Source organism: Lutra lutra, chromosome 3 (assembly GCF_902655055.1).
Source record: "Lutra lutra chromosome 3, mLutLut1.2, whole genome shotgun sequence".
Taxonomy (NCBI): Eukaryota; Metazoa; Chordata; class Mammalia; order Carnivora; family Mustelidae; genus Lutra; species Lutra lutra.
Window position 1 is genome coordinate 138,096,573 of NC_062280.1, and position 21,971 is coordinate 138,118,543.

At 46.0% G+C, this 21,971-nt stretch overlaps 1 protein-coding gene across 7 annotated transcripts in view; it reads left to right on the top strand.

The window, feature by feature from the left end:
* ATP7B (ATPase copper transporting beta) overlaps window positions 1-21,971 on the top strand; it is a 71,886-nt gene that overhangs the window by 19,208 nt on the left and 30,707 nt on the right. For 4 of the 7 annotated variants that reach the window (XM_047723310.1, XM_047723309.1, XM_047723311.1 and 1 more), the window contains exons 3-5: window positions 12,129-13,359; window positions 19,576-19,833; window positions 21,730-21,893. In XM_047723310.1, coding sequence (XP_047579266.1) covers window positions 12,174-13,359; window positions 19,576-19,833; window positions 21,730-21,893 — 1,608 coding nt within the window. In that variant the 5' untranslated portion in view covers window positions 12,129-12,173. Of the gene's footprint in view, window positions 1-1,056; window positions 1,189-1,459; window positions 1,909-6,822; window positions 6,842-12,128; window positions 13,360-19,575; window positions 19,834-21,729; window positions 21,894-21,971 lie in introns of those variants that run through there. The other 3 variants (XM_047723307.1, XM_047723306.1, XM_047723308.1) reach the window with 3 other exon arrangements.

Sequence of the window (21,971 nt, forward strand, 5' to 3'; positions counted from 1 at the left end):
ACCCAAAAGGACAATTTTTTTTTTTTTTAATCTGTGCTTAAAAAGATAAGCCGCAGCTTTCCAGAGAATATATTTACGATGCACACGAAGGAACTGTGCGGTGGTCGCAGGCACACACAGACCTTGATGGAGCCTATCAGGAGACAGGGAGACCCTAGATAAGCAGGACGTGAGTGATGGCCGGAAAGCAGGCCCAGATATCCCAGACTCCTCCAAACTGGCTCTTTTGCGGCCTGCGCGGAGGCGCTTAGCATCAAATGTGCCATTCCTTTTTGGTCACTCATTCACATGGTACGTCTTGGAAAGAGAGGCAGGTTCTTTTTTGACTGAGCACGGGGCAGATCAGAAGCCAAGCGAGACACTTAGGAGGTGGCTGCCCTGAGCATGTTTCAGAAGCGGTCTAGTCCCCACAGAGCACATGAGGGGCAGAAAAGCAGGCAGCCCTGGGGCGCCTGTGATGAGACTGCCTTCCCTCAGAGAGAACAGGTGTCTGGGGCAGCACTTCTTGGGGCAGCAGTGGCTGTTTTAATTGGGGAGGAAGGGTCACTGCGAGACAGAATCCTCGGTCCCCTGGAGCAGAAGGCCATGGGCTCTAAGTGCTCTAGGGGCACACCACTGTGACCCCACCCTGCCCTGCCAGGGGCACGCTCATCCAGGAGAGGAAAGAAAAAGAATATAGTGTCTGTTTCACTCACCGGGTTCAGTCGCAGTGTGGACACTCCGCCCATGCACACTTGCAGGGGGCGGCGTTGCCAGGATTAGCGGCTGGCAGAGCCGTGCCTTCCCCTGGAGGGTGAGGTTGCCTCTTTCCCAGCAGCGAGCCTGTGGGGGCAGAAGGGGAGACAGTGCTGCCCAGCAGAGCGCGAGGCCGCCTGGATTCTCTTAATCCTCCTGAAGCAGCGGGTAGCCCGAGAAGCCTGAGCTGTGGGTTAGGTCGTGGCTGTCCCGACCTAACCACTAAAAAGTGGATGAGCCTGGCTATCCAGTGAGTTTTTGCAGTCGTCCTCACCGAAGTTAAGCCAAGTTGGTCCAAGGGAAAACAAAGCTGCAGGAAACATGGAACGTTCTTACACCTTCTTGAAAATGCAAGTCATGTTGCCTAGGAAATACTTCTCTCCCCTAGTGTGCTGCACCCCGCCAGCTCTGGAGCTATGGAAGAGGCAGCTGAAGTTATTCCAAGAAAGCCCTGTAAGTTTGGTAATAAAAGGAAGTGTCGTTTCTCCCCTGCCTCAAGGCTGGGGTTCTGGCAGTGCACATGGCCGAGAGGAAACTGTGCTCAGCTTGGGGAGGTGATTACGTGCTGGGCGCCCGCACATGCTGGCGGGGTGTCCTGGCAGGGCTGGGTGAGGGCACGCGCAGGGCCGTGTGCAAAGATTCCCAGTGCCGAATGCAGTGTGATGAGTGAGAGGGTGCCAGTTGGTTGGAAGGATGTAGGTAAACAAGAGCAAATATATATCCAGCCGCGTGCAGCCTGCCCGAGCTCCGAAGCCGGCTGCTGGACTTGGCCGGCAGCCTCTCACCGAACCAGCTCCGGAGCAGAGGGGACTCTGCAGGACTGAGCACAGCAGGTGGCCTGCCCCTGCTACTTAGGGGGACACTTTTAAAGCATTTGCTCCTCCCATGACCAGGTAGTGTGGTGAGGGTGAACTGCTTGCTCGAATGGTGGGTAAAGGTGTGACTGCGGACACTGTGATGGAGGAAGCTGGGGGAGAGACACCCAGGAGCCCTGAGCCGTCCTTCCTGGCGACCCTGGGTGACGCACAGGTGACCCTGGTGTCCGTCCACAAGCGGTGGTCCTTTAGGAGGAACCCTGGGGCCAGGGGCTCCAGCAGGCCAGTGACTTCGGAGGAGGAAGGAGAGTGTTCACAGAAGGTTTTGAATGGAACACGGGGAATCCGTTCCAATCAGGTCAGTGCAATTGCTAAAGGGGTAAAAAGCCGAGGGGGAGTTGGCCGGGGCTTGCAGATGGAGGCTTCTCCCATGTCCTGCGGGGCTCAGGGAAGCTGGTCTCGGGGAGGGAGCCAGAGGCAAGGTGGATCTCCAGAGACGAAAGTCTATCACGGTAACTCTCGGATTTTGTTGCTTATTTTTAGGATATTTTGTAAGCCTCTGTGGAGCAGAAGTTTTGCAGAAGGCAACTCAGACAAAAATGGATTTTCCCCTCTTCTTATTTTTTTTTTTTTGAATGTGTACCTTATATTGTTGATGTCCACATTTGGCTATATAAATATTTTGAGCATGTTGCTGCAAAACGAGCTGCTCTTCTTAAGCAAATGAAAGTTTGGTTAACCCAAAGGTCAGGTCATGTTCAAAAGTAGGGCAGTGTAACGTTTTATAAAGATGGTGCCTTTTCGTGGCATTTCCACGTGGGACTGGTGGTTCGTGTGGGGTCTTTTTTAGTGACAAAGGCAGATGGACACAAATACTGGTTAGATACAAAAGAAAATTTCCACAAGTCTCTTGCTTCTTTAAGAGTTATTTTTGTTTCTTCTGGTTTTTATGGCTTAAAAGGTCCCCAAAGCTAAAGGAAATTTTGTGAAAAGAAGGTTTTTAAAATGTACTCTGCAAAAGATTTACATCTGTTGAAGGAAATTTATGAATTTCTTTAATGCAGTGCATGGTCAACTTTTATATTTCTTAGCTGAGTGTCTCAGCAAAATATTAAATTTGGAAGGGGGAAATGCCTGACATTTCTTTGAAATGTTCAGACAATGGCTTTACAAAATCCACCCTATTTGAATGTGAAATATTCTCATCTTTAGTGGCCAGTACTAATCTCACATGACTAGGGGAGCCACCTGAACCTGTCTGGGGGAGCCCTTCAGGAAGGAGGGCCTAAGTAGAGGTCAGGGTAAAGGCTGTGGCCCTGAGTGTCTGATGCAGATCCATGCTCTTCTGGTGCCAGGCTGGGGGATGTGGCAGGTGAGTTTCAGACTCCTCCAGCTTCCCTTCCCCACTGCAAATTGGAATGATCAGTCCCACCTCCTGGGATTGTGAAGGCACTTTGTGGAGTACTGTAGAAATACGACAGGTATTATTTATGCCAAAATTACTATATTCAGTAGAATTCCCAACTCAAGATGTGTTTGGTGCTCTCTGAGTGGCTGGGAGAACTGTGTCAGCCAGCTAATCTGTCAGAGCACAGTTCCAGCTATTTCCTTCTAAAGCTCTGATTGCAAAAGTAACATGTGCTCATTATATGAAACAAATTTAAGATGAGGCAAGGGGAATAAAGAAAAGTGTTAGGAAGAAAATGTAAGCAACCATATGCCCCAGCCATATATGTGTACATGTATCTACTTATTTATTTACAGGTACCAGAACAGGGGGCAATAGTGGTACATACATCTTATATTTTTTACTTAGTATTTTGTGAACATACACCCACACCCATATGACATATACATCTATATCTATAGCCTTTAATTGCAGTCCCACTTTTAAATTTAGGATTATTTTTAGAAAGAATTTAAATGAATTATTCTAAAAAGGGGGAAATTTGTAGTAGCTGGTTTAGGATGATAAGAACCAAGCTAAAAGTCATTTGTAAATGAGTACTTGTTCATTGCCAACAATGTATTGACCCAAAATCTGTCAAATCACACTTTGGATCTACTTGAGATTTAAGTTATTTAGTACTTGGTATGTCTTTTTGATGATAGCCATTCTAATGGGCCTGAGGTGATATACCTGGTTGTGGTTTTGATTTGCATATCTCTGGTATTGACAATGTTGAGCCCCTTCACATGTACCTGTTGGCCATTTAGATGTCTTCTTTGGAGAAGTGTCTGTTTATCTCCTCTTCCCTTTTTTAAATTGTATGTGTATAAACATAAATATAGATATTTTACTATTGAGTTATAGGAGTTCTTTATGTATTTTGGATATTAACCCTTTATCAGGTATGTGGTTTGCCAATATTTTTTCCCATTCCATGGGCTGTCTTTTCATTTTGTCGATGGATTCTTTTGCTGTGCAGAAACCATAGTTTGATGTGGTCCCACTTGTTTATTTCTGATTTTGTTGCTTGTGCTGTGTCATATGCAAAAAAGTCATTGCCAGGACCCATGTCAAAGAGCTTTTCCCACTATGTTGTCTTCTAGAGTTGTATGGTTTCTGGTCTTCTGTTTAAGTCTTTAATCCATCAGGATTAATTTTTGTGAATAGTGTTAAGATATGGGTCCATTTTCATTCTTTTCCCGTGTGAGTATCTAATTTCTCCAGCACCATTCATTGAAGAGACTATCCTTTTTCTCCATTGAGTATTGGCTCTTCTGTCAAATATTACTTGACTGTACATTGTTTCTTTAAAAAGAGGTTTCTTGACTACCTCCATTTCTTTTTCTGAAGATTATTTTTATTTATTTATTTTTTTAAGATTTTATTTATTTGACAGACAGAGATCACAAGGAGGCAGAGAGGCAGGCAGAGAGAGAGAGGGAAGCAGGCTCCCTGCTGAGCAGAGAGCCCAATGCGGGGCTTGATCCCAGGACCCTGGGATCATGACCTGAGCTAAAGGCAGAGGCTTTAACGCACTGAGCCACCCAGGCACCCCTGAAGATTATTTTTAGTACAAGGTTCTTATTGTGCATTATAGGGTAGCATATGCTATAAACATGCGTTTACACCTAAGTCTTTCAAAAGGATATATTTGTTTCATGTTGAGCTGATCATACCTATAATTCTAGGCAAAACTTACATTTGTTAGCCATTATAGAATACAATTTTGTATGATAAAATACTAACTGCAGTATTTCACCAAATCTGACAACCATGTGGAATTTATCGATAATAATAATGGGCAAAAATAATCCCAAGGTCATTGACTTCTGTCATATAATTATCTGAGTTACTTGTGTTGGTGTGACATTTCTTCCATCGTGTTCTTTTAATTCCGGCAAATGATATAAGGGAATGGTGACCTTATGATTCTGACTTAGACTGTTTCATTCAAATGTAAAAACATATTTGAAGACACTGACAGTTGCTTGATAGTGACAGGCCTATTGTACAAAATTTCTTTGATGGGAGGGGCTTGAAATACAGTATTATCAGAGAAGGTTCTGAAGCAGAAAAAATGCTGTTGAGTCGATAAAAGTCTGATGGAACAGTTTTTGTGATAGACCTAAGTTAAAAGCCACGAAATTCTCTGAAATGGTTAATAGTAAAGCTGTTGTAAATGAGACTGCAAACACGCTTTCTGAGGTAATAATTGCGAAGTACTTCTTGGAGAGAGGTCTTAGAGTTTTTGAATTTCTAAATTTTATTTTGTTGTAGGTCGAAAACAACATGTGTTGTATGTATATATTGAGACTAGTTAATGTAACTTTATTCACTTTTTCTCCCAAGCAAATAATGGATATACTGCATCCCATTTCTCAGAAAGAGTTCATACTTTTCCTTACTGTGGTCAAGAGAAGGAAACAGGCAATACATCTGTTCAGAATTTCCCAGAAAGTACACTGTCAACACCAGAGCTGGGGTGGCTCTGGAGCCTGAGGTCCAGGTGTTGCACACACAGCCCAGGCCCGTAGTTGGCCTCATCGGTGCTTGAATTAATGCCTGAGTTTTGGTTAGTTTTTTTGTTTTTTGTTTTTGTTTTTGTTTTTGTTTTTAGTAGATAAAATCTAAATAATGGTTTCTGGAAGCTCTTTCTGGACCTTGGTGAAAACATCATGAAAAAACAGTTTGAAGGGGTTGGAGTGGGGTTTGGGGGAATACGGACACTAGTTTTAATGGTTAGTTTTCCTTATCAGTTAAGTGGTAGACATAGTAAGTTCCCTGCTTACCTATTTGGGCCACTTTTGAGGACCTAATGAGTCACGCTCATCTTCCTAGTCATTCCTTTTCAAACATTTATGATGTCAGCTTTTTTTTTTAAAAAATATTATTTATTTATTTATTTGACAGAGAATAACAGAGAGAGGGAACACAAGTACGGGGATTGGGAGAGGGGGAAGCCAGCTTCCCGCAGGCTAGGAGCACCTGACGTGGGGCTTGATCCCAGAACCCTGGGATCATGACGTGAGCCAAAGGCAGACGCTTAACAACTGAGCCTCCCAGGAGCCCCTGATGTTATCTTTTTAAATCCTTTTAGTTTTCAGGCCTTCCTGCCAAGCTGTAGGATCGGCTTTCTCACTATCCCATTTTATCGACAGCTAAGAAAACTGAGGCTCAGATTTGCTCAGACATGGCTGGAATTCATATCCAAGACTGTCAGACATACCCTCAATAAATTCACAGCACTTAAGAAGGACAGATATGTAAACAAATATGTGACAATATTTTTTAGAGTATAAAGCCATGTGCCATCAGGGCATCACTGTTGTCGTCTGTTTAATATCGTTGTTGATATTGTGTGGTTTAACATATTCTTTGCCTTAGAGAAACTAAAAAACCACATTTGTTTCCTGGTATAAAATGACACTTTTTTAAATTTAAATTTTAATAACTGGAAAATATATAGTCTCACCCATGGTAGCCTCAATTTTATGTATTAATACATAAGCATATATTCATGTAATTGTGTACATACAGGTTTAACAATGAGACATGGACCCTTCCTCAGTGGAGTTCTAGAGACTGGTGCCCAACTGCCTGGAATGTTTCATGTGGGATCTTTTCTTGAGTCAAACAATCTCTTCTGACCCTCCCTCCCTTATGAACCTCTGATACCCAGACATTTCTCAGAGAAGAATAGGGCCTGGCAATGATTCATTCACACTGTATTCAGGAGGATGTAGAAGGTTCCAGAACCACTGCCACCTTTCCTTGTGTCCTGCCTCGTCTTGTAAGTGTGGTTCCCTGAATGTTTGCAGTCAGGCATACTGGAGAAAGCAGAGTGAGTACTGATGTTCTGTGGTAGTTTTTCTGAGTAGTTCTGAGTAGTTCTGTAGTTCCGAGGTCCCAGAGACAGCCAGAGGTAACCCACTAAGGGATGAAGGAAGGCTAGGCTCAGACTCAGGCAGCTGAGCTCTGAGCTCCTGGCCGTTCCTCTGTCTCCTGACTGTGCTCATTCACTTAGCTGTTAGCCTCTTAGTTATGTGGCAGGTAAGATGTGGCTCTTTTTCCTTGTTTTCTGAGTTTTGCTTTTTTGCATTTTGCTTCCTGCATTGTTGTCTCTTCCTGTAATTAACATGGCTAAAAGGAAAATGTAACCTTAAATGTTGTTTTAAAAAAATAGCCTGCTGGACTTTTGAGCTGGATTTAAATCCCAGCTGTTATTTAAATTGATTTGTGACCTTTGATAAGTCTGAGACTGTTTAAACAGTAAAATGGTGATAAGAATACTTATTTGTAGAATTATCTTGAGCACTAGGGATATAAAATGCCATCCTCATCAAATAACACTGAGAATCATTAACTATATGCTCTTGCTGGATCTGCATACATATGAAAACAGCAGGATGTCTCTGCTTTTTGAATTCCACAGAAGTTCAAGTGCAGTTGTATGAGGTAGAGGTTAGAGTCTGGAAGGGTTGCGTGCTTATAATAAGAACATTTCTGCCTCCTCAGTTGTTAAGGGTGTTACACACCCTTCAAAATTAAAGAGAGCTCAAGGGTAAGTTGGGCCAGTGGTAGGAATCCTTAAGGTTGATAGGGTTCCCAGTGAAACGAAATCTCAAACATGGCTAGTGTGTGTTGTATCATGCACGTAGTAGAGTTGCTCTTTGATTTGTGGTCACAGACATTTTTTACAAAGTACGTCATTTTCTGGGATTTTCAATTTCACTCTGGCTCTGAAACCTTTCGTCCAAACATGCACCCCATTTCCAGTTCCTTCTTCATACTAGACTGGCCTAGCTACAGATCTTATTTTCCTTTTCCTAGCTCCACCTTAGTGAATCGACCGTTTATATCCCTTTATACATCTTTTCTTTTACAAGCCCTGGACTCACAGCAAATTCCATGTGGCCTGGTTCTCTAGAGTAGCAAAGAATTGAAATTCATGTTTGGATTCCCCCTATGTGCAAATCCCCCCTCTTCCTGTGTTGCCGGTCCCTTCTAATCCTGATGCCCACCATACTAACAGTTTGTTAAAAATTTAAAACCTAGCAGAAGTTCTTCCCCAACCTGTTGGGCTTGCCGAAGAGGTCCCAGACATCTGTCCTCAAGAAATATATAATTTAGTGAGAATTAGGCAACACTGGGGTTCTGTAAGGTTTTCCCTGGACACGGTTAGTCCCTGGACGCCCTCCCCAATGTCCATGGTTTCTTATTGAGCCCTTAGCCCTCAGTGTGTATTTGTTTCCTGAACTCATTAAGAATTTTTCCCCCCAAAGATCCTCTTAATTAAAGAATGGAATTAAAAGCACGCATACACACCACATGTGTACACTTAAAAACTATTCAGATACCCAGCAAGTGTTATGAGGTTGCTTCTAAATCAACAGAGACTCTGGTGTTTCATAAAGTTGTGTTACGTGCAAAGTTTTATCTTTCGTAGCTACTTGTCATTAGAAACCTGCCTGGTCTAGAAGGGGGACCTCTGAGTATTGTTCGTTACAAACAAATAGCTTCCAGCGCTTCTGCATAGATCCATAATCCCGGGATTAAGAGCTAGCATTGTGGTTTGGGGTTTGCAGAGTTTTAGCTAGACCTACCTAGGACCAAGCAAAATAAGTTGGATAGTAAATCATTAGGTATTTGTTTTTCCAACAGACTAGGAGATTGAAGGTTATGATTTGTTTTAAGGAGGCAATTCTGCTTATTAAGATAATGTATTGGGGCGCCTGGGTGGCTCAGTGGGTTAAAGCCTCTGCCTTCGGCTCAGGTCACCATCCCAGAGTCCTGGGATAGAGTCCCGCATCGGGCTCTCTGCTCAGCAGGAAGCCTGCTTTCCTTCCTCTCTCTCTGCCTGCCTCTCTGCCTGCTTATGATCACTCTCTGTCAAATAAATAAATAAAATCTTTTAAAAAATATATTATATTAAGGTGAGCATCCTTGAATATCTTAGTTTTTCTTTCATCTTTTTCAGTTAAGAAAGTATTTAATACCAGTTACGATCTAGTCATGGTTCTAAATTTTCTTTGTACTAGCGTTATTTTAACTTTTAAACTAATTATTTTTTAGAATTTGGTAACACGTGTACATTAGACAAGAGGTTATACACTGAAAAGTAACTCTTCCTTCAGCCCCTTCTTGCCTCAGCCCTGGATCCTCCTCAGATTCTCCCGGAGACAGTCCATGCATTTGCAGCCAGCTCTGTGTCTAATATTCTTTTTCTCACAGAGAGTGCTGGCATGCTATGATAGACTTCCTGTGGTGGCCCTCCCAGTGAACTACACCTCCTTGCATTTAAGTCCTTCTGTAAATTCCTCCATATTGGCTGAGCTTGGCCATGTGACTGGCTTTGGCCAATGGTGACTTAGCAAGTGTGATGCAGGCAGAGGCTTGGTAAGTGCTTGCACATTGGAACTTGTTCTCTGGGAATGTTCACAATTGTGACACTGCCGCTCAGAATCTAGAAACCAGCAACTGTGAGGTACCCAACCTAGCCACGTGGAGATTCTTCACGGAAGAGAACCAAGGTCCCTGCCCATGGCTATTACAGCAGCCAGCCAGCGTCAACCTGCCAGCCGTGTGATGGACAGACCATCTTCTTGGGAGTAGAACCTCCAGCCCCATTGACACCACTCCAGATGATGCTATGAGGAGCAGAGACAGGCTTTCCCTGCTGAGCCCCATCCACACTGAGACCATGTGAGCTATTCTGAGCCACTAGATTTGGGTTATCATGCAGCAACAGAGAACTGAAACACTGTAGTCACTGTGTATTCTGTGTCCTGCTTTTTTTCACTGAATGATATATTTGACAATCAATCTATTTCAGTGTATGTAGAGTTACCTCATTCCCTTTTTTAAGAGCTGTATTGCTCTGTAGTGATTGAATTAATCAACCTCTTATTGATGGACATTTATGTTTCCAGTTCTTTGCCGTCAATATCTTCACTGCATGCTTGCTTTTATACATGAACAAGTATATTTATTGAGTAAATTCTTAGAGATGGAGTTGCTGGGTAAAAGGATCTTTGGCTCCATCATTTTAATATGCACTGCCAAACTGCCCTCACGAGAGGTTACACCCCAGCCATAAGGCAATGCTGTTGGAATGTCACATCTCTGCCTTGCTGTTGTTTTGGCATATATTGAAAAGGCATTTACATTTCCTTTTTGATGACCTTCCTTTTTTCCTGGTGGGTAGTTGGCTTTTTTCTTTTTAGAAGGAGCTCTTTATATTTTAAAAAATTAGTTGTTCTTTAATATGAAGCAAATCTTCTCCCCCTCCATTTCTCATTTATCTTTTTCCTTGGTTAGAGCAATGTTTTCTCTTAATTGTGTTTATTAGACTTATCAGTCTTCTGCAGCTTTGGGATTTTCTTGTTTTTCTATTTCTTTTTTCATGTTTAGACTTTCCCCTGCCTGAGATTACAATTGGTATTCTCCTGTGTTTTCTTGTTGTATTATTACTGTTTTGCTTTTTATATCTTCATCTCTGAGCTGCTAGAAATCTCTCTTGATATATAGGCTCCAAATTCTATTTTTCCTAGTTGTCCATTAAAACTGTCATGCCAGGCCATCCTTATATTTCCATATTTATACCACAGGTAATCTAAGTATATTTATTTAATGCAATAAACTCTTTTGAGTTGCCAGCCCATATATTACTTATTTTCTCTGCTACTTTAGGACATACTACAGTGAATTTTATTTTATCTTATTTTTTTAAAGATTTTATTTATCTGTTTGACAGAGAGAGCAAGCAAGAGAGGGAACACAAACAGGAAGAATGAGAGAGGGAGAAGCAGACTGAGCAGGCTGAGCGGAGAGCCTGATGCAGGGCTCGATCCCAGGACCCTGGAACCATGAGCTGAGCTGAAGGCAGACACTTAACGACTGAGCCACCCAGCAGCCCCTACAGTGAATATTTCTTAAAACAACTCTTTATAATTGTTAATCCCAGACCAGTTTAGGATTTCCTTTGTGGATGTACAAATGAACATTTATAGTCTGCTTTGAAAATTATTTAAACTTTAATTTTGTTAAGCTGCTCAGAAGCCAAAGTTGGAAAGATGGGCATTTTATGCACAGGAATATGGAGGAGGTCATTCTATGTAACTGAGATTCATCTGGAGATATAAGTAGGATTGGGAAGGGACAGAGAGTGGTGTGCTTTCTGATCCTGTGCCATAGAGGAAGTTCTGTTCCCGAATTTCAGAAGCACATAATAGTATTGGTATAAAAACTATATCTAATCAGGAGCGTGGGGAGGCTGGGACCCTGCTAAAGGAAGATTTGGTTTTGCTAATAGAATGGCTGAAGCCACTTCATTATGGGAAAAAAGAAGTCAGGAAATTATTTTTGTACTCTGGTACATTAAGAAAATGCATCCATTTAATTTGGGGAAGCCCTTGTGATTAAAAGTAATGAGTACAACTGTCCTGGACCCCCAGGGGGGCAGTGCCACTCAGTGGAGGCAAAACTGAGAAGTTCCTCCAGCCTTGCCCCTCCCGCCCCTTTGAGCAGCCACTCATGCTCATTTCCCCGGGCTTATGCAGCATACTTCAGACCTTTTATCTCACAGGCCTGTGATCTGACCCCATGGGGCTCGGCGGGTCTGCATTTGGAACAGGTGCCTATGGTTGTTAAATTTAAGCCCTGCTATGAGAATGAATGGACAGCCCTGGAAAGAGAGACAGAATTAAAGTGTTGCCCAATGGACATAAGTGCGTTGCAGCAGGATCCAAACTATGCAGGGAGATTTCAGGAGACCCCCACAGGTGGGCCGGCCACACCACACTTGTTCCAGCCACACCGTGCTTGTTTCTTCCTGAGAGAAACCTGCACTTCTTCTAGGTAAGAAAACACATGTCGCTAAGGTGGGCAATTGACGTCTAGGTTCGGAGTCACAGAATGTTCTAGCTAAAAAACCCATTAGAGCCGTTTCATTTGGTCAATCACGTTTTTGTAGCTTTCCTTCCCTGCTTTTTACAATCTTAAACTCTCGGGCCGTGTTGGCACCAGTGGCATTGTTTTTCCTTTTCTCAGTGCCAGACAAGCTGGGCTATTTTAGCAAATACTTACTTTCAAGGATTAAAAAAAAAAAATGTTCTTTCTTTTCCCTTTAGATCTTGTCTAAACTTTCTTTGCCCGCTCGTGCCCGGGAGCCAGCGATGAAGCAGAGTTTTGCCTTTGACAATGTCGGCTACGAAGGCGGCCTGGACACTGTGGACCCCCCTCAGACGGCCACTGGCACCATCAGCATTTCGGGCATGACTTGCCAGTCATGTGTAAAGTCTATTGAGGGCAGGATTTCCAGCCTGAAAGGCATCGTGAGCATTAAGGTTTCCCTGGAACAGGGCAGTGCGACGGTGAGTTATGTGCCGTCCATCCTGAGCCTGCCGCAGATTTGCCGTCACATTGAGGACATGGGCTTCGAGGCCAGCGTCGCAGAGGGAAAGGCTGCTTCCTGGCCCTCGAGGTCCTCGCCTGGCCTCGAGGCTGTGGTCAAGCTTCGGGTGGAAGGCATGACCTGCCAGTCCTGTGTCAGCTCCATTGAAGGCAAGCTCGGGAAACTGCAGGGAGTAGTGAGAGTCCGAGTGTCCCTTAGCACCCAGGAGGCAGTCATTACTTACCAGCCTTACCTGATTCAGCCCCAGGACCTCAGGGACCACGTCAGCGACATGGGCTTTGAAGCTGTCATCAAGAACAAAGTGGTGCCCGTAAGCTTGGGACCCATCGATATCGGGCGCTTACAGAGCACCAACCCAAAGACCCCTTTGGCTTCTGATAACCAGTCTCTCAATAACTCTGAGACCTTGGAGCACCAAGGGAGCCACACGGTCACCCTGCAACTGAGAGTAGATGGAATGCACTGTACATCTTGTGTCCTGAATATTGAAGAAAACATAGGCCAGCTCCCCGGGGTTCAAAGTGTTCAAGTGTCCTTGGAGAGCAGAATGGCCCAAGTACAGTATGACCCTTCTCACATCACCGCCACTGCCCTGCAGAGGGCCATCGAAGCGCTTCCACCTGGGAACTTCAAAGTCTCTCTTCCTGATGGTGTGGCAGGAAATGGGACAGGTCGCAGGTCTTCCAACCGTGTCGTCCCCGCCCCCACGCCGAGACCCCAGGTGCTGGGGGTGTGCGATACTGTGGTGCTCGCCATTGCTGGCATGACCTGTGCGTCCTGTGCTCAGTCCATCGAAGGCCTCATCTCCCAAAGGGAAGGGGTACAGCGGATATCGGTCTCTGTGGCTGATGGGACCGGCGTGGTGCTCTATGATCCGTCTGTTACTAACCCGGAAGAACTCCGAGCTGCTGTTGAAGAAATGGGATTTGAGGCTTCAGTCATTTCTGGTATGTGGTTGACCCACGTGAAGCTCACCCTGGGGTCTCTTCCTCTGCTTACAACAGAGGGCCTGCAGGGTGGGGTGGGGAGGGCACACTTGCTGCTCACCTGTCAACAGGGGTGACCGAATTCTGCAGCTTTTCTTTGTATGTTAAGTATATTAATGTAGAAGAAATAGAATTTTTTTGGTGGGTAGATTCTGCCTCTCATGAAGCTGGGACTAAAATGCTAAGCTCTTTGGTTTTTTTTTCTGAAGAGAACTCTAATTCTGTGTTCTTTTTTTAAAAGAAGAGTCCTGTGGGAGCATCAGGACCTTCTCTCTCCAAAGGAACCATCATCACGTTCTGTGCTTTCTCTGCTGAACAAAACAGTACAAGCAGAACCTTAGTCCCACCACCGGGAGCGCATTCTGTTGAAAGTGGGAATTAAGGAGGGGATGCAGTGATGATGGCTTGCCCTCCTCAGTGGCCGTGGGGAGAGGCACGCATTTTTGCCGTGTGCCCTGTGAGACCTGTGAGCGGTGGGCTCTGCCCAGAGCCAGTGTTGTAGCGCAGCAGGCCGAGTCCCATGTGAGCCGGTGAGGGCAGGGGACGGGGCGGGGACGCTGGAGGCAGCTCAGGTGTGCTGGGGGTGCCGAGAGGAACGGCTGAGCGTGAGCACTCAAGAGGCGGCAGGACCAGCCGGGCAACAGGTAGACCGCTCCAAATGGGCCGTGTGCCCAGCTGAGCCGGTCTTCTCTGCAAAGGTGAGGGGTGTCAGCGGTGGGTTTTAATCCAGAGGCCGTGCAGGGGAGTCCACACTAGAGCAAGCTGGTTGCAGTCAGTGCAGAGTGGACTGAGGCTCGGAGGGCTCACAGGACACTGTATGACAGATGACGTGGGGCTGGAGAGCAGGGGGTAGATTAGAATGACATCCAGAAGGTTGCGTCCAGTAAGCTTGGTCCGGGTGAGGCCTGTGATATGGCGGGCCGGGGAGGAAGGGGAGAGCCTGTGGCCAAGCTGCGGGAGGACAGCAGAGTGCTGAATTATGGCAGAGTGGGGCTGGAAATGCAGATTTGGGTGGTGGGAGCCAGGGGAGATGACAAAAGGCCGGGGAAAGGGAGTGTGATCCGGGACAGGCAGAGGGAGGAACGTGATGGCACTGATGTGGAAGGAAAGGTATCTAGAGAATGAGATTTTCACAGACAAGGACAGCACCCTGGAAGTAAAGGAAGCTGTTTCAAGGAGGCGGGTTACAGGCCTCAGGCTCCATGTAATTAGGAGGTGGTGGCTCAGGTGAAGGGGTGCCTAGCTGCATGGTGGGGGGAGGTGCAGCCCTCCAGGAGCTTAGCTGAGGAGGGACGGAAGTGATAGATAGGAAGGGGTTTGCAGAGAGGCTGAAGATGAGGGAGAGCTGGACATGCAAGGGACAACTGTGTTTTCATGGCTTCGATCCCAAGATACAGGCCCTGGACAGCAGTGCAAGTTACAGATTGGACCAGGCCGGTAGAGCCCCATCAGCCTGCGTGGCAGCCTGTGCCATAGGGCGGTGGCCAGCCCAGCTCTTGGAAGGGCTCCTGGGCAAAGACCCGTGGCCGTGCTCAGGGCCAGCCGGGCTTGGGTGTCCCACATCCACCTCGCGGTAGCTGCCAAGATAAAGTGTGTCTCCTTGAAAAGTTCGCTCTGTTGTGGTGCTTCCCTGCACACACACCCTTATAGGGAGTGGGTAGGTCATGTAGAATGACTTGGCCCTGTTCTGCACTTTGTCTTTTGTACCCGGTTTCAGGAAGGAGGTTGTTTTTAAACAAAAATAAGGAAAACACAATGGAACAGTAAATCCTGTACTTGAAAGGTAGGAAATGTAGTACAGAGTCATCATCTGCTGTATTTGTATGAGGTTTCAAGTCTTTCAACAGTAGAATCAGGTTGTTGGCAGGAAAAAGAAATTTGCATTGAACTGCATAATCCAGAGTAACTGGATTTGACTAAATAAATCTAGAAAGAAAAGAGCAGTGCTTTTTATTGGTCAGAATTATGAGAATTATGTTTTTAGCCCAAGAGGTATTTAGTGTACCAGATTTAGCAAATAAAGATACAGGACACCTAGTTAGATTTGAATTTCAGGTAAGCAGTGAATACTGTTTCAGTCAAAGTGTGTCCTGGGCAATATTTGGGACATACTTATACTAAGAAGTTATTTGCTATTTATATGAAATTCAAATTTAGCTGGGCATTTTGTACTTTACCTGGTGGTTTTTAAAACTTAGGATAACCCATGAGTGCCCTGGTGACCATCTTTCTAGCCACTCAAATGCTGAGAAGGCATTATTTGTATTTGGTTGGTCATTCTGGAACAATCAGGAAGAGGAGCTCCTTGAACACAGTCTTCAAAACCATGTTGTTTCTCCTTGGACTCAGCAGCACCCAGCACATAGTAGGCATTTGTGGGGTGGTGGGAGTGGAAGAGAAAGAAAAGGCTGGGACAAACGGGCTCACGGGGTAGCTCAGTGGCAGGATTTAACCTAGGGCATGACTCAGAAAATGTTAGAAAGAGCTGAATAACCACACCGGGAATGGGAAGGAAACCCAGAGATGACTGAGAGCAGGAGGGTCTGAGGGAAGAGGGCCCCTGAGAGCGGGGGTTGGGGGGGGTGGGCTGAGCCGGCGGCACTGGAACTTCTAAGGGAGAGGCTGTGGCCAGGAGCTGGGCTCTCAGTAGGTAGGTGGGAAACACTTTGGGCTTTCCCTCTTTCTGTCCTGTTGTTTCCCACTGGTTACCTCCCATGTGCCAGATTTCATCAGAAGCCAGTTAGCAAGGGAGCCTGGGAAAAGTGGTTTAGCAGGGGTCAGCCCCCTTAACAATAGGGCTGGGAGAGGGAAGGGAGCAGTCTAAGAGCGTGTGCACAAGTGGTGGGCATTGAATTTCGGCCAGCTTACTGGACAGCTAAATATATAGACCTGGTTTGTATCTAGAAATCAGCTTTGTGTGTGTGCACTGGCTTGCATGGTAAGTATTATCTGAATGAATGAATGAACAGATGAATGACTCTATGAATATACCATGAGGAAAAGTCATCTGTCACGTGCAACATGTTCCCCTCACCCTTGTAAATGGGCAGTGTCCCTTTGGGGGCACTGTTCCGTGATCCCAGCATGTGTCATGGGGCTTCTGGGTCCCAGGCACTGTGCTGGCTGCCGTGAGTGCTCAGAAACAGTCCAGGACCTGCCCACATGTGGTTCCTGCTTGACCAGGGAAGCATCTCAGAGACCCATCATCCAAGGCAGGTTGGAATAAATGTGACAAGGAAAGTGTAGGTAGAGCGTTCTTGAGATTCAGAGGGGAAGAGAGAATCCAGCATCTGGACTTGATAATTAGAGGTGACTTTGGAGCTGGGCTTGAGTCAGACTTAATAGAGAGGGTCTCAGCAGGCAGAAAAGGGCAGGACTGCGCCAGACAAGACGGAGGAGATCCAGCACAGGCCCGTGGGCAGGAGTCTTCCTGCTCTGTCCTGGGAACAGTCCAGCTTGGGTGGAAATAGAATATAAGTAATGGGAGATAAGGACAGCCAGACCAGCACTCTAGTGCAAGCCACCATGCTCTGTGTCCTGGATCCTGGAAGAGGCTTGGAACTAGTCTCCCTGCTTCTGAGCCTTTCAGCCTTATAGTCTGTTTCCTGCCCAGCATTCACAGTGTTCCTGTTACTCTGCTGATACTCTGAAACCTTCCCATCTATATTGTGAGAGGGGGTTCTTAGGGAGCTGTAGAAGCCCCCTCCCTGACTCCCCACCTTTCTAACCCCTTCCCAGTCCTTATAGCAAGTTTGTTCTCACCTCAGTGCCTTGTACTTGCCAGCCCCCCGGTCTGGTATATGCTTTCCCCAATATCCACATGGTGCACTTCATTTCATCTATATTCTGGAGTTTCACCAAAGTGTATGTAATTTATATTTAGAAATGCATACATTTGCATTATACATGGTGGCTTTATAATCTCTTTCACCCCGCAGTTTATCATAAACATGCTTATAGGTCCATCCGTACGTCTGTGACGCCATGTGCAGCGGCTGCATAGCATTCTGTTGTGGGGATGCGATATAACTTAGTTTCCAGTTGGACTGTTCGCATCTACTGTTCGCATCTACTTTGTGTGCGTGTGATTGTAGATAATACCAATAGCGATCTTTGAGGCTACATTTTTTGCACATACTTAGTTATTTCCTTATGATAAATACCTGAAAGTGTTCATTACTGGGTCATAGAATATGACTTTATTTCATTCCATTACGAATATTTACTGTGCCTCTACTAAGTGCCAAGTAGTTGGAGGTACTGTTTTTGATAATATTGTCAAGTAGACTTCCAGAAAGTCAAACCAATTTACATGTCCACCCATAGTCTTAGCGTAGATGAATAAAAAAATGGGACCCAGTAATACAGACTTTTTTGGGTTTTGTTAGTTCATTTCAACTTTCTTTAATGATCTCCAGAAGCCCAAAATTTAGGTGAGTTAAATCCCAGTGTGGGAGAATGGCAATGTGTAGATTGTAGGTTAGTAAAGGAGTCCAAAACTCTCTAATAGGACAAATATTATTAAAATTGTTGACCACAATATTTGGATAGAAAGACAGGTGAATCCAGAAAACAGGTGATGGACTAGGAAAATGGGGAGGGGTTGAATAGGTGCAGGAGGCTTGAACAGGTGCATGCAGGGGGGTTGGACAGGTATGGTGCAGGTGGATGGGTGCAGGAGATAGAATGTGGAGAGGCTGTGGCCATAAAACAGCTTTTGTGAGTTTGGCATCCAAAGGGCAGAGTCATTTTGAACAATGACCAAGTCCAGGAGTGTATAGCTGTGCTGGTGGGGGAGGTGTGGTCTCCGCTTCAAGAAAGTAGAGAGGCCTTGTGAGGCCAGAGCTCTGGAGGTTGCCCACGAAGGTGCTGAAAGGGCCAGTCAGCTGGACGGTTCGAATGAGTGGAGGCAGTTTTAAGCACCTTTCAGAAAACGAACAAAACGTCCAGGATGTGAGATTTATTTAGAAAAACTTGAAAGGCACAGCCTATTGTCAGTACACATTAGTGCCAACTTCTGTCTTTTGTAGCTTGGATTTTCAAATAACGAGAGTTCATTGTTAAATGATATAATTATCTTTTGTATATAGTCTTAAAAGTACTTTCTGTCATCAAAATTGTGTGACTTTCTGGAGTGATGGAAACTCTCTAGGTCTCGATCTGGGTGATTAGTTACATATGGGGGTCCATATGTGGTGGGCAGAGAAATGGCCCCCAACGATGTCTGTGCCCTCGTCCCCAGAACTCAGTGGGGGGAAGGACGGTCTTTTCAGTTTATGTGCTGAATCAACTGGGTATCCAAATGGGAAGAGATTCACCTTAACTCTCACCTTGTAACCTACCCAAAGTTAATTTGCTTTATGGCAAATACTGTGGAAGTTTATGAAAGTAACAGCTTCTAGAAGAAAACAGTATGAATATTTTCAGTGTTGAGCTGGACAGATCTGCTACCAGAGCACAAAACATGCTAACCACTAAAGCTGATTTAGTTGGTTGGTAAGTTGGGCCTCTGTCCAAAGAGCCACTGTGAGCTGGGAGTGCGGGGGCAGAACACAGCCCGGCGCAGGTACGGGCAGCACGGACGCCCGACAAGGACTCATGTCCTGAGCACATCCGGGGTGCAGGCAAACAACAGGGAAAGGTAAACAACTCACTAAAGGGCTTTGGGGTCCACTGGCTTCTTGTGGGGAGAAGCAAACCTCTGCTAAGGAGAATGGGATCCTTAGTGCTTAAAGGCACAGATCCTGGGGGTAAAGAGACCTGTTTTAGAAACTAGCTTCATTACTTAGTACCTGAGGGGTCAAAAGCACATTTTAAAATTTCTTTAACCCATTTCTGTCTGTACAATGGGGATGGTAGCCTCTGTACCACAGAGAGCTATTTTAAAGGAGGTCATCCCTGTGCTTAGTAGAAGGCCTGGTGAGTTCTTATTGTTGTCATTGTCTGATTAGAGCACTCCTCCCACTGGAACATTCCATTCTTGAGTACTGGCATCTTCTAATATGTCTGCGATTGTGTGCCTCTGTCTCGGGGCGGGGGGGGGGGGGCAGTGATGGGAACCAACCCCCATGGAGCTTCCTCAAGAGCTTTCATTTGCATACTGTCAGGCTTGAACCTCCGTTCTAAAAAAAGTTATTTGTTGTTTTAATCAGAATGATTTCTTATGTTTCCTCCTAGAAAACTATTCCACCAACCATGTTGGAAACCACAGTTCAGGGAATTCCACAGCGCCCCCCACAGCTGGCATTCCTGCGTCTGTACAGGAAGTGGCTCCCCGTGCTGGGGGGCTCCCTAAAAACCACAACTCTGGCTCCTTGTCCAAGCCCCCACAGGCCTCTACCACAGTGACTCCCCAGAAGTGCTTTCTACAGATCGCAGGCATGACCTGTGCATCCTGTGTGTCCCACATAGAGAAGAGCCTGCAGAAGGAAGCAGGTAGGAGGTCTGCCCTGGCCTTTCCCTGGGGAGGCTATGGGGGGACGTCAGACACTGCAGGCAGCAGAAAGGGCACCGGGCTCTCCCGCCACAGTCCTCACTGCCTCCCTCAGCTCAGCAGCAGCCCTGGTCATCGGGCAGCAGGTTCATAGTACGACAGCAGAGAGGTCTGTCTGATGCTCTTGGGCACTTGGCAGTGTGCTCTTCAGGAAGTATTTAGCTTGTTTAAGATACAGTGTATCTCCCAGTGAGCTGGTGATGGGAAGGTCAGTGTGAAGGTTCTGGCACATTCCGTAGGTAGCTTCCTCAGCTCATCCCGGCGGTCATCTCTGTTTTCCCCTCCAGCCCCATCCATCGGCTTCGCACTGTCGCATGAGTACGTAGCCTGCAGTTTGTGGAGAAGCGGCAATTTTGAACATCCCGTCCTTTGTCCCTGTATGTCACAGAGTGTTGTGGAAGTGCCACAGTGTTGTCCTCTAGCCCACATTTCCAGTACTGTCTCTTAGACCTGAAAGTCCAACCAAAATTCTGTCCTAGTCTTTTGTTTGGAAAGTACCTTACCCATGACTACCTTGCCAGCAGAGTCACTTTCTCTCTTTCCATGTATCTCTCTGCTCAGACTCCTTGGCCCTCACAGTCAGCCCTAAAGTAGGGGGCTGCATTTCCAGCCGCTGGCTCCCTGTGCTGTATAGTGTGCTGGAGTTCTAGAATGACTGTTTGTACACAGAGACATGCTTGTCCTCCATGGGCTGGCTGCTCATAAAATACCCTAGATCTCACAGTGCCTGTGTTTCTTTTCCTGACTTGAATCCCTCATTTTTATCAATTATGGCATCCTTTCTAAAGCACAGTTCTTGCTTTTATGTGAATGAGTCGTGTTTCCCCCTCAAACTCACACAGAAGTGTTAGCAAGGTACAGATCTCGCTGGACTTAGGATAGTGTTACATCCCAATAAACCCATCATACCTTGAAAATATCATAAGTCAAAAATACACGTAACCTAGGGAACATCATCATAGCTTGGCCGGACTGACCTGAAACAGGTCAGGATGTGTATGGGTGGTTCACCCTGTGGTGGTGCAGCTGATGGGGGCCAAGGCTCTGAGCCACTGCCCAGCACGGCCAGAGTTCTGTACAGCATAGCGCTCGCCCCAGAAAAGGTCCAAATCTAAAATTTGAAGTACAGTTTCTACTGAATGGGTATCCCTTTTGTACCATCATAAAGTCGAAAACCTGTAAACCAAACTGTTGTTGGAAATGGTCTGCAGTCTGGAATTTCTCTTCCACTTCTTAAGGGGATTCAAGAGTGGAAAAGAGTAAATTCTGAAAGAATTTTGTGTGTGTGTGTGAAAAGTGCCTGAAGATAGAAGTCCACCACTGAGGTCCCAGTAGTTGTGAGCTGCAGACTGTATCCCTTGCTGTGGGATGTGTGCGCCCTCGGCGTCTTCCCGAACCTGACTCAGTGGCCCCCATCCAGCAGCCCAGGCATCGGCTGGGAGCAGGGCGCAGAACCTCAGGCCTACTCCAGACTGACTGAACCAGAATCTGGAGTTTAACAAGGTCCTCAGGTGATTTGTATGCCCATCAAAGTGTGAGAAGCATTGTTCTAGAACACTGGTTCTCTCACTTGGCTGGTGCATTAAAGTCACCTGGGGAGCTTTTAAAAAAAAAGGTGGCTGGCGTCCACCTTGAGGGATTCTGATTTAACTGGTCTGAGTTTAGGGCCAGGCACAGTGATTGTTAAAAGCTCCCCAAGTGACCTCATGTGCAGTCAAGTCTGAGAACTCCTGTTCTAGAGGCTTCTGGGGCAGATGTTTTCCTTTGTTAGGTGATGTTGACTGTGTCATCTCAGAGGCCTTGCCTGGAGTGATACATCTATGGCCCGATGGTTCCAGGTATTCTCTCGGTGCTGGTTGCCCTCATGGCTGGGAAGGCAGAGGTCAAGTATAACCCAGAAGTCATCCAGCCCCTGGAGATAGCTCAGCTCATCCAGGACATGGGCTTTGAGGCGACAGTAATGGAAGACTACACAGGCTCTGATGGTGACCTCGAACTCATCGTAAGTGCAGCAGCTGAGCAGGAGCTGGGGCGGGACCTGGGGCCGGAGGGCTGCAGGCCTCTGATGGGGGCCCGGAAA